This window comes from Azolla caroliniana, unplaced genomic scaffold, assembly GCF_043228905.1.
Source record: "Azolla caroliniana isolate FFs.n. ecotype wild unplaced genomic scaffold, voAzoCaro1.0.p SCAF_12, whole genome shotgun sequence".
In the NCBI taxonomy this organism is placed as follows: Eukaryota; Viridiplantae; Streptophyta; class Polypodiopsida; order Salviniales; family Salviniaceae; genus Azolla; species Azolla caroliniana.
The window spans coordinates 1,922,324-1,934,873 of NW_028230447.1; the positions used below are offsets into that span (position 1 = coordinate 1,922,324).

Here is a 12,550-nt window from a genome sequence, read left to right on the forward strand (position 1 = left end):
GATTGCTGAGACTTGATCTTTGTCTTCACTCCTTGTTTACCACTGTGCATACATCAATCCTAATCTTGTGAGTTGTTCGATTGTTGTCTTTCAAGTGCTTTGTTTGATCAACATGCCTTGATGCAAATGCCCATGTTTCATCACTTATACGTTGTTTTGCTTTCCATGAGTTTATCCATGTGCCTTTCAACATTGCTATTCTCCTAACTTCATATGAGATTGCAATGTTTTCTTATGTATATGCATTACCATATCGTTATATTTTTATTTAGTGATTTGCCAATTTTTGTTGTAATTTTTGTTTGATTTGCCAAAGAATTGTTCTTATTTGATGCAAATTTGGAATAAGGACAAGTTGGGTGGCATTGGGTTTAGTGGATTGAACATGGAATTTATGTTCTCAAGTTGCTTGTACCTAACATCAAATGGGTGTAAAAACCAATATTTGAGAAAGTTATATGATACATCATTTACTCTTTATATGACATAGTGCATCAACATAATAAGAGTTAAAATCTTGACCTATGGTGCCACTATGCAATGAATTAGTCTCAATCTCACCATTGATGGGAAATCCCATATGGTGGTAAACCTTAAAGGTGACTTCATTTTTATTGATTATGAGCTGCTCATGGAGGTTGAAGTTTAATAATTAGGGATGAAGCTTAATCAATGTTGACTCTTGGTCAAATCAAAGCATTAATATACACATACATGAAATCCATTCCCATAAAAACCTTGAATGCTTTGCTTCATGTAATCTTGAATAGTAGTGCTATTTTTTGCCCTTACCTAATGCCTTTGTAATGTAACAAGCTAATTAAGATAATGACTAAATTGAGTATCTCTTCCACAAACTTTTCTCATTTATAAGAAGGGTTAAAATTTTGCTTGAAATGGATAATGCACTCATATGAATTTGCCCCTAATTGCATTCGAGGCCTCTTAATACGCCAAGTAATTGTATTCCACGCTTCGTAATCAATCATTAACACTTCTTTCTTTTATTTTGCTCTCTTGTGAGACACTAGAAACATATGTGAATATGCACTAACAATTCCTTATGCTCTAAGAAATCTTATATGAGGATGAAGGCCATCAAATCATTATAAGGGAAAACCGTAATGGTTTCACAGCCCCAACTTGCTACCGCATAATAGAAAAATGTTTTTTGAATCTATAAGAGTATAATAGAATTGATGCATTTTTGTAGTAATTGCATCAAGAGAAGAAGAAGAAGATACAATTTTAACAATCGGCAACGGTTTGAACTGAATTGAACCGCGACTTAACGATTTAAATGGTTTGGTTCGGTTTCAACCGCTAGAAACTGCGGTTTAATGGTTTTTTAAATTATTTAATTATTTTATTTTTAAAAAAATTTAAAAAAATGTTTTTAAACGATCTTTTCATTTTTAGACCTTATTCTCACATTTTAGGAACATCTTTAAAAATTTTAAAAAATGGAATATTTTAAATTTAAAAATTAAAATTTGACCTAAGTTGAAAACCAAAACCGAACCACAAAACCGCGGTTTAACGGTTCCGTTAAGGTTTCAAAATTTTTAAACGGTTCGGTTTGACCCTCTCAAACCGAACCGAACCGAACCGAACCGTTGCCGATTGTTGGATACAACTTACAAGTGAGGCTTCGATGAAGAGGTTTTGTTTTTGTAACTATAAGAAGTATAGGGCTAATTTCGTAATTTATCACAACAGTTGAGACTATTTCTGAAACATGCATTTGCTTATTCATTCCATGGCGAGAGTTGCTCTGCTCTTCACAAGAAGAAGAATATGATGGTGATGGTGATGGTGATGATGATAGGTTCATGTCTTTGCTCCCGAGATATGGATTCCTGTTTCTTATTCTCTTCGCAGACCACAAAAAGATCATCAGATGAATACCAGGTGAGCAATATGAGAGAGAGACCACCGTGACACATGTGGATACTTCGTAATGTTCTGAGAGAAAAAGATTAGATTTTTCCCGCCCAGAGAATTGGATCCATGCTCTCAAGATTGTATGAGAATTCTTGTGTCAGAAAGAAAAAACATGCGTATAGTTCTTCTGGCATTCATAGAGATAAGGAGAGTTCGTCTTGTGTGGCTTTACTAAAGTCTTGTGCATCTAAGAAAGATCTACATGAAGGTATTAAAATACATGCTATGGTTATAAAAAAGAAGTTACTTGAGAAGAGCTCTTATGTTGGAAACAGTGTTGTGAATATGTATGTGAGATGTGGTGCAATGCTAAAAGCTGAACAAGTTTTTCAAGAGCTTCCTATTCGGAATGTTGTCACTTGGAATTCACTTATTTCAGGATATATACATCAAGGGTTGTTTCAGTCTGCATTCAATTGTTTCACTCTAATGCAGAGTGATGACGGTATCTTTCCGAATGCGATCACCTTCACTTACATCTTGAAAGCATGTGGTAGTGTTAGGGATATTGAGAAAGGCATACAAGTTCACGAGGAGGTTGTTCACAAGGGTTTGTTTGAGAAAGACACCATTCTCAGCAATGCATTGGTTGATATGTATGTGAAATGTGGCATGTTTACAAAAGCATGGCATGTTCTTGATAATATGACTATTCGAGACACAGTCTCTTGGAATGCGTTGATTGTGGGATATGCTCAGCATGGACAAGGGGAGGAAGCATTAGAATGCTTTGAACATATGCAATGTGAGGGTCTACGTCCAGATGTTATCACATTTACTTGTGCGTTGAAGGCTTGTGGATGTATAAGATCGCTTGTTAAAGGCAAGAAAATCCATGATGAGATTATTGACAAGGGTATGCTTAATAGAGGTACTGAGATTGGCAATGCCTTGATAGATATGTATGCAAAATGTGGTGAACTCAAGAAAGCTCAACGAGTTCTTGTTCATGAGATTCTTTTGCGTAATGTAGTCACTTGGAATACTTTAATCACAGGGTATGTCCAACAAGGTTTAGGTGAAGAAGCACTTGATTCATTTCACCAGATGCAAAGAGAAGGCATCTCTCCGGATGCTATCACCTTCATTTGCATATTGAAGGCTTGTAACATGACAAGTGCATTTGATAAAGCAAAACAAATTCATGGCGAGGTTGTCTCCAAGGGAATGCTAAGAGGAAATATTGCCCTGGGGAATGCTTTGATAGATATGTATGCCAAATGTGGTTTATTGGAGAAAGCGCAACAAGTTCTTCATGAGCTTTGTATTCGGAATGTTGTCTCCTGGTCGACACTGATAATCGGGTATACCCAACATGGAAAAGCCGAGTCAGCTCTCAATTGTTTCAAACAGATGCAGGAAACTGATGGCATCACTCCAAATGAAGTCACTTTGTCTTGTGTCCTCAAGGCTTGTGGAAACTTAGGGATATTAGGGAAGGGCAAAAAAATTCATGACGAGATCATTCATAAAAGATTGCTCGGAAGTGATATAGTGCTTAGCAATGGCTTGATTGATATGTATGCCAAATGTGGTGCCTTGCTAAAAGCACAAGAAGTGTTTGATGGGCTACCATTCCGGGATGTAGTCTCTTGGTCCTCATTACTTGCTGGATATGCTCAACATGGACATGCGGAGGAAGCTCTGAATTGTTTCCAAGAAATGCAAAAGGATGGTTTTTCACCAACTACAACAATCTGCCTTTCTCTCCTGAGTGCATTTAGCCACTCAGGTCTGTTGGATGAGGGTGTAAAGTACTTTGAAAATATGAGTAAAAAATATGATATTATACCAACCATAGAGCACTATGCTTGTATGGTTGATCTTTTGGCTCGTGCCGGGTGCTTAGTTGAGGCGATAGTGATAGCGAAAAAGCTACCATGTTTGAGTTACCTTCCCGTTTGGGATATTTTGATTGGTGCAAGCCAAAAGTGGGGAAATGTGGCTGTTGGTAGACTGGCCTTTGAGTATGCACTAGAGCTTGACCATAGTAATGTTGAAGCTTATGTATCTATGTCTAATATTTATGCGGCATCTGGTATGCGAGACGATGCAAAAGGCTATCGAGGACTGGCATGAAAAAAAGTTTGAATGAAGGCATGATGTCCCAGTTTTTTTATCTGCAACATTGAATAAAGTGTTAGGTTAATGAAGAATACTTATGCAAGATGATCAATGGTCTCTCTCCAAGGTATTGATTCCATGGATGTAGAGATCAACATTAGATTCATTTATATTGTGTCAATAATGATGCTATGGCGAATCATCATTGATCAGATAAACAATCCGAATTTGACTTTGGAAAGGATTCTTGCACTGTCAAGAAATAGAGTACATTCTAGATACTCTTTAAGTGTAATTAATATACTTGATGGTGAACCAAAAGTGCCACCATAGAATACAGAAGTTTCCATTTGATCATGTGATTTAAGTAAGAAGATACTACGATCTAATTGATACAATTCTCCCTGTTTTGACCTTTTGTTTCAATCCATTTTCTCCTTTTATGGATTCCTTATCTCATAATATGTGAATGTGAGCAAATTTAAGAAAGATATACCCTGACAATGGCAATGTCAATGCGGGGACTATCATGCCCCGCATGTCAGCTGATGTTTAATGATATTTACAAATTACACGCGAGGTAATGCCACTTAACCGCAACATTCCTACGATCATGGATTGAACCCCCACATCAATAAAGTGTGATGGTCATATGTCCAAATTATTTGTGTCTTCAAATGCTATCTTCCACAATTTGGTTCAGTTTAGTGTGTATAGATGTCAAACAACGTCCCCGTAGAAATTAAATGGCCAAAATATGAAATGTGAAGCACTATGTACATAAATGATGGAAGTCTCTAAATCAATAATCTCAAACTATCCTCGTTGCCTTCATTTAGGCACAACACCTCACATTGAGAGGTATAGCCTTTTTGCTCCATTCTCTTAACCACATCTGCTTTTATTTTGATAAACAACATCCTTATGGTTGTTATTGTAAATTCAGATTTTGTCATCAACATTTATGCATTCTAGATTAAGAATTTGGTTTCTGTCATTGACAATAACACATTCTAGATTGTGAATGGGCTGCCTTTGAAGTTGCACATGTGCTCACCCCCCATATGCAAAAGTATTTGGTGATACGAGAAAGGAAAATGTGTGCATGATATCCCTATGCATGAGGAGATACTCATAGATACATGATAATTTAAAATTTTTGCATGACTTGACAACTCAAATTATCTAGTAGATTAAGTTCAAGATGGTACGATTGATACGGGCTTCAGCTTAGGAACGATTTATATTCATTAGATAACATTCCCACATATTGAACACTGAAAAGATGTTGAACAACAAGGCAAAGAAAGATGTGAACATGTGCGACTATTTACTTACATGTCAAGACTAATTGGCATGTATTGTATTTCTTAACAATGCCAGATTCCTTTCCAAAGTTTGACTCCAATAGTCTCTTTGCTGATATTGATACTGAAAGTAAATAAATTGGACAAGAAGCTTTACAATGCCTCACAATTGATGATGATGCTACAACATGTTTTTTATACATATGTATGCCTTCACAAGTTTCAATGAACTTTGTGCCACATCAACATGGTTTTACAATGCATCACAAGTTCCGATGACCAATCAAATGACTTCCACATGTATTTAGAATTAGAACGAAGTTGTAGTTGTTTCGTGCCACATGTCAAGCAACCAATGACAATTTGCCACACAATGCAGATGTCCAAATTGCATTTACAAAGGTTGGGAGCAGGGCAAGTGTATTTATAAATTATAATATAAATGTAGAGATAGTGTAATACTCGGACCCTTTACTTTTTGTTTGTCTAGGGGGATATTATGGAATCATCCTCGGTCATTGTCGCAAGTGACATACGAGTATCATATCCTTTTGTATTGTTCTTTTGTTTTCAAAGGAACTTCATATTTTGTTGGGCGGTTTCACACTAATCTCTAGAGCCACAAGAGCTTCTTCTTCTTCTTCTTCTTCTTCTTCTTGTTCATAATACATAGACAGAAAAGAGAAGAGAGGAGAAAATATCTAAATCAAACTCCAAGTAAGAAAAGATTTTGTGCCCAAAATGTGGTGTGGAAGTAAACCACCTCCAGATGTAAGTAAACTATGACTAGATCTACATAAATTTCTGTTATGTTTAGAGCTAGTTTCTTCTATCAATGTTAGGAATGAAGCTACCACTAGATCTACAAACTGCAACTATTTAATGAGCAGGGCTGTATAACCCAATAAAAAAAATGAAGGAAGGGAGTAGCCCATGATGGCATGGTGAGGATAAAATGCATTGCATACATATTGTGTACATATAAATGAGGGTTATGCATTGGATTTGAACTAATGACTTTGATGTTTTTCTTGGAGATGAGATGCAGTATCAGACAGTCATCTTAAAGGTGCGCATGAAAGGAAAGAAATCAGGGAAGAAGGTCACCAAGATTTTACAAGACATGGACAGTGAGTGAGTGTGTGTTGTGTTTGAGAGTGTTCAAAGAGAGAACATAGTGATGGATCTCTTGAAGCCTATAATTGTAAATTTGAGAAAAGCTAGCGATAAATAACAAGAACAATACCATTTCCTCATTACTAATGAAAATTTGTAGTCATATAGCCTTGGGGTACACTAAAATTCCTGCATAAATGGTTTGGTTTAAATGGCCTTAGAGATTTGATTAAACAGCGGTTTGGTTTCGTTTTTGTTTTATATATAAATGGTTCGGTTCAGTTCGGTCCGGTTTCAAGGCAAAAGAAACCGAACCGAACCGAACCGAACCGGGCCCATTGCTACAAGTGATGGAAGGGTTAATTTTCCTTTTGGTTTGTGTGTGTGTGTTTTAATGGTCACTTAAGGCGTCGATGATTATGAGGTGGATGAGGAGCTCCAGAAAGTGACTGTGACAGGTCATGTGGACCCGAAGAAAGTTGCACGCAAGCTCGAGCAGAAGTCCGGCTACTCCGTGGAGCTTTGGATAGAGAGCGATCTCTCCGAGCCCACTAGAACCCGTAGTAGCTTGTGGCGTTTCGACTCCTCTTCCATACGCAATTCCTTCTCACGTACCACTAACATGTTCAGTGACGACAACCCCAATTCATGCACCATCATGTAGCCATTCTAGTATAGATCAATGCTACACATGGAGGGGAGCCTTACCTCTTGACTCAATTGTGTAGCCTCAGTTATCGACCTGACATGTTTGGGCACACAAGAGTTCACATCAACATGGGCTCTCATAGATCATATTTGCCCCCCCATGGATGTTAATAATATATATATCATATCCATCTATCCCATTTCTTTATCTTCATGATTTACCATTTCTTTTGGGATATGCATTGATACGCAATGTTCAATACCTAGAGTTGTCATCTATTCAAATGCCTCTTTTGTTAAATGACTAAAGCTTTATGTTCTTTTCTTATCTATTCAAAACTTTGTATGTATGCTCATGAATGATTCTCTCATGTGTAACTTTTGGGGACACAAAATACTCTAAGACCTTAAAGTTTACATTGACGTATTGAAATTGCTTCCAATTTAGAATTATATGTGTATATATCAATGTGTCATAGTGCCCTCATATCACATGTTCGAGAAGCGCCTCTTTTTCCTTTAACTTGTCCTTTACGGGAAGTTTGGCAGGCACCATATTTTTTTCGTCCCTATTGATTTCCCAAAGGCTAAGGATTATAACCCCATCTTTTCATCGCTTTCAATAAAAAATCTAGAGAAGAAGATATTTATACACATGTGCCCCATCCTTTTCTTATTTAAAAGAAAACAAGCCATGTGGTTTATAATGTTAGTCAGGGTATGTGAGGACAAATGAGAGAATAGTATGAAATATTTATTGAACATGGCTAGAACTCCTTATCCCTTTCAATTTCTCCACTTTATTGAATGTGAGGCTTTGCCAAATGTCTACATAGTTACACAAACATACTAATCTGAATTTATCTTCCAAACAAATGCATTTTCATCTTGATGTCATAATGCATATTTCATGTTCTTTGTTGTAGTCATAACTACTCTTAGACATGCATATATTGAGGTAAATTTTGTGAATCTCAATCCATGTAAGGAGCCATAGAAGCATTTTTTGGCAATTTTGGATGCATCATTACGTGGATTCATAAAGGGTTATCAACCTTGTTTGACATTAGTCACGACTATTGTATGATATATATTAGAAGAGAGTCAATTATTTGCTTCTTATGAGTGATTATACCCACACAACTATCAAGGTACCATTGCAAACTAGATAGATCACTATCTATGCTATTTACATTACTTATATTTAAATTTGTTTTTTCTTTTCAAGATTGATATTTTGTGCAAGACTTTCTTGTGTAGCATTTCATGCTATTTACATTGCAATGGAGGGATGGCACAACATTTAAGGTTTGTGAATGCAAAAGTTTTTTGTAAAAAAACATTTAAAACCCTAGACGAACAATTAGTGTGATAAGACTACCAAGATACATGAAATTAGTATAATTAAGACCATTAATATAATCTATCTCTACATTTGGAGATGCAAGAAGTTCACATAAACACAACTAAAATTTGTAGAGAATCCATACCATCGAAGAATGTATGGAAGTTAAAAAGGCTAAACCAACCTTCTTATATAGTTGGTAAAATATAAGAAAAGCTACACAATACCAGGTGAGACGAGCAAGAGCTAGATATTTTTCCTTACGATGGGACAATGAGAGCTTTATAATGCGATAACCCACATCACATAGATGTCATCCCAACTAGTTGCAAAAGATTGAGGTATTTTATTTCTTGTGGTAGGCTCTCTAAGATCAATGTCATTGTCAATCTTTTTTTACTCTTGGTATGAGTGTCATGTTGTTTAATGACAAGGGTCAAAAGGCACCCTAAATAGTGGAAATGTTCGTAATCATGGATATCTTTTGAGCATGCATGCATGCATGTATATGTGACTCCCAGGTCCAAAGTTCCCAAATAAAGTATTCTCTTAGATTTTTTTGGTGCTAATTATATAAGCAGTTCCTCAAAAGATAAACTATTCCATGTTTTATGCCAACACGAGCTCAATAGAGCATTAATGAAGAAAATGATAATGAATGACAAATTTTCGCTGACTAACTTAAACAAATGTCTTATTGATGTGAGTGGAGATGACCATTGACGAGATGTTTGTTACATACCAATGTAGCTAGCAGTAAGGATATCTCAATATAAAACCTTATTTCTTCCAACTAATGTAGAGACAATGCTAACTCTACATACACACGAGAGAGCAGGAGCTGATGTGTGTTGGCTGACTCGCTTCTACTTGCCAGTGCAGAGCGGAGGTCAAATGTAGGGCACACAAACCACCACACCCTCTCTGCAGGTCCTGCCACTACACCTCTGTAACCTCTCTATAGGACACCTCTGAAACAGTCGGTAGATGCCACAACAACCGCCGATGCCCCAGCTTGACGGTCGCCGCCGATTCTTCTTCACTGCCGTGCTAAACTAGGGTTTCCCCCACCCAAAGTTCGAGTAGGTGGGACGCTCGAACAAAGCTTCAACGAGTGGGACCTAGTTCAACGAGTGGGCCCCACTAAAGTTCGACGAGTGGGACCTAGTTCAACGAGTGGGCCCCACTAAAGTTCAACGAGTGGGACCTAGTTCAACGAGTGGGCCCCACTAAAGTTCGACGAGTGGGACCTAGTTCAACGAGTGGGCCCCACTAAAGTTTGACGAGTGGGACCCAGTTCAACGAGTAGGCCCCACTAAAGTTCGACGAGTGGGTCCGTGGGCTCCCACTAGACTGGGACCAGTGGACCCCACACCTAATTTCAAAGGTACCCATTTCAACAAGTGGGACCCACCCAAATTTTGACTAGTGGGATTATACTTAGAATACAACATGTTACTTCCTACTATTGGCAACTCCTTTTGTATGATGTTGGACGAGGAACTAACGCTAGCGGACATGCTAAAGAAGCACCGAAGCCCTCCCTCTATCTCCCTATTGGTGCAGGACATCAACAAACTTCCCTCCAAGATCCTCATTCCCGGGTGTTGAGAATCAAGCTCAACATAGCACAATGTGTGAACACACCTTTTGAGAATCTATGATTACTCAAAGGTCAAGAGTCACACGACTACTCTCTACACATTAACTATGTGTCATAGAATCATATTCTATGACACATAACTAATGAGTTACATATTGCCCATGACTATGAGTCTTCAAATTCCCCAAGAGAGAGAGTGGTTGTTGTAAGTTAATGAAAAGGGAGGGTGACTCTATATAAAGCACCCTCCTCATACTTCATACTAAGTTGGTTGTGACTCCTTGTAATGCTACATTTTCATTTATCATATTCTCCTTGTTAATATACATCTCCTTCTTCTTGAGTAATTCATTTTTGTCTCTTATCCATCTTGTGTTTCTCTTCTCTCCTCTTTCCTCTCACACATACACATAACACACATCTCTTCCGCTACACAAGAATCATCATCAATTCTTTACACCGGGAAAAACAGAATGCGGATTGAACAACACATAGAAGTGATTGGTGCACCGGGGCAATGTTTTGCATGCAAAAAACTTGGTCATTTAAAAAGAACTGCCCCACAAGACGTATTAAAGATCATATGAAGGAGATTTTGGAAGTTCGGGACACCATAGGACATCAGAAGCCTCCCCCACCACGACCCGATAAGGCTGTGATGGAATGGGGAGTGGTGGGAAAAACCCATGTCCTTCGGAAAACTCCACAGGCACAAAATCCTCCATCGCCAATGAGCCCCAATTGATTTGATCTACTACAAGAGCTCCCCCCCACGGATGAGCATTCCCCTAGTTCTTTCTTAAGCCCCAAGGAACAGCCTAAGGTGACACCAAGCACACAAGAGAAAGTTCTCGTTAAAGCTTACAAAACAGGGAAGCAAAGAAGGATAAGTCATGTTAAGACCTTAATACGGAGCTTGAGTGGAACGACACCCAATGCAAAAGCGACAAACCAAGGCAAAAGTTTGAATGTCACGCCTCATATCATAGTCTTCCTGGACACAAATGAGTGTGATTCCTCTAGCCAAGACCTTGAACCACACCCGCAAAACGCCTTGAAATGGCTAGGTATTGGGCACAACACAGTGGAAAAAATAAGGGTACATGTATCAACAGTACACAATAACAGAGTTTCAACGACCTCAATCTCCTTTCCACTCTTGCTTCCGACACAGGAAGATTGGTCGAAATCCAAGATTAAAGATACGCTATGTAACCAAACAACATGCTTTGTAGCAAAAATAAGTGATGAAGACCTCATGAACGAACTAAAGCAACATTGGCATAACACTGAATTTTGGTGCACCATGGATGAAGAGGAACCTCATCTCTGCCACATCCACCTATGGACTATCATAGACACCCAACTAAACTCCAAGCTTTTTCTATTTCTATGAGAAGCATGAAGGAGCGATTGAAGCTCACAGGATAGCCCACAAACTCCACTCATGGATGTGGACCATCATTCCATCAATGGAAATGATTGGCTGTCTAAATGCTGAGTGCTCCCCACTCACGACATGTTGTGCAAAGCATCAGGCACAAATCTCCCACTCCATTCCATGATTATGAAGATTGTGACATGGAACGTGCAAAGGCTTAAGAGTCAACTAGACCAGCAAAACAGATGGAAACTAAGAAGAGATCGTGAGGAATATATATTAGGGGGTGTTGCTGACATCATCATGTTGTAGGAACACCACCTTGATAGTACTCGTTTAAAGGAAGTCGGAGATCTTTTACCAGGATCATGGCGAACAATTTGGAAGCCAACAATAGGGGAGGATGGAAATCATGGTGGTATTTGCACTTTGATTCGGGAACATCTAACCCAAAGTTTAATACACCAGGAATCACTGATACCTCGAAGGGCATATTTTTACACGTTGGCCATCCAAGGGCAACGTTGGAATTTCATGAATGTTTATGCTCCAAATATCAGCACAGAACGGGCAACATTTTGGCAGCGCATTCGCCAACAAGTAGTAGGTGTGGAGGAGTGCTACATTGGAGTGGATTTTAATATGATCGAATCCATCCATGATAGCTCTAACAACAATCCTAGAGTCCTACAAGGAAGGGAATGTAAACAGTGGGAGAAGTTATGTGTACACCTTAACTTGCGAGATATATGGCATTCCGACAACTTCCAACGAAAAAAGGACTCTCTCTTATTCTCCTGATCAGATGGGCGAAATAGTGGACCCACTCTATCTCGCATAGATCGTCTTTATGTAGGCGAGGCCCTAGAAGCGAAGAGAGGGTGGTGTTGCATAACTCCAGGCACGACTTTCTCCGACCATTACCCGGTAATCGGTCACTTTCACTTGCACCGAAAGTGGGGCTCATTCCAACCTCAAATCCCACACACTATCTACACAGTTATAGAGGTGAAGGAACAACTCGCCATCCAATGGTCACTACCCGTCAATGCCTCATTAGCAGATTTTGACAAACTTCTAGCTAAATGATCAAGAGCTTCAACTCTACTACACGAGATTATCAAGACTAGAAGTAAGGATGC

At 38.5% G+C, this 12,550-nt stretch overlaps 2 protein-coding genes across 2 annotated transcripts; both read left to right on the top strand.

The window, feature by feature from the left end:
- Positions 1–1,702: 1,702 nt before the first annotated feature.
- LOC147856781 (pentatricopeptide repeat-containing protein At3g09040, mitochondrial-like) lies at positions 1,703–4,910 on the top strand. The gene has a single exon (XM_087328807.1). It carries the CDS (start codon positions 2,011–2,013, stop codon positions 4,021–4,023), a length of 2,013 nt encoding a protein of 670 aa, XP_087184933.1. The 5' UTR covers positions 1,703–2,010; the 3' UTR covers positions 4,024–4,910.
- A 1,040-nt stretch (positions 4,911–5,950) lies between these two features.
- LOC147856782 (heavy metal-associated isoprenylated plant protein 24-like) lies at positions 5,951–7,315 on the top strand. Its single transcript, XM_087328924.1, has 3 exons — positions 5,951–6,086; positions 6,364–6,445; positions 6,839–7,315. Exons 1-3 carry the CDS (start codon positions 6,057–6,059, stop codon positions 7,093–7,095), a joined length of 369 nt encoding a protein of 122 aa, XP_087185050.1. The 5' UTR covers positions 5,951–6,056; the 3' UTR covers positions 7,096–7,315.
- Positions 7,316–12,550: the final 5,235 nt, after the last annotated feature.

Excerpts from the sequence above, each read along its gene's own strand:
- LOC147856782 (XM_087328924.1), top strand. The coding sequence starts at position 6,057 with ATGTGGTGTGGAAGTAAACCACCTCCAGAT. Across the intron at positions 6,087-6,363 it reads GAAGTAAACCACCTCCAGAT|TATCAGACAGTCATCTTAAA; the intron begins GTAAGTAAACTA and ends GATGAGATGCAG. Across the intron at positions 6,446-6,838 it reads GATTTTACAAGACATGGACA|GCGTCGATGATTATGAGGTG; the intron begins GTGAGTGAGTGT and ends TGGTCACTTAAG.
- LOC147856781 (XM_087328807.1), top strand. The coding sequence starts at position 2,011 with ATGCTCTCAAGATTGTATGAGAATTCTTGTGTCAGAAAGAAAAAACAT.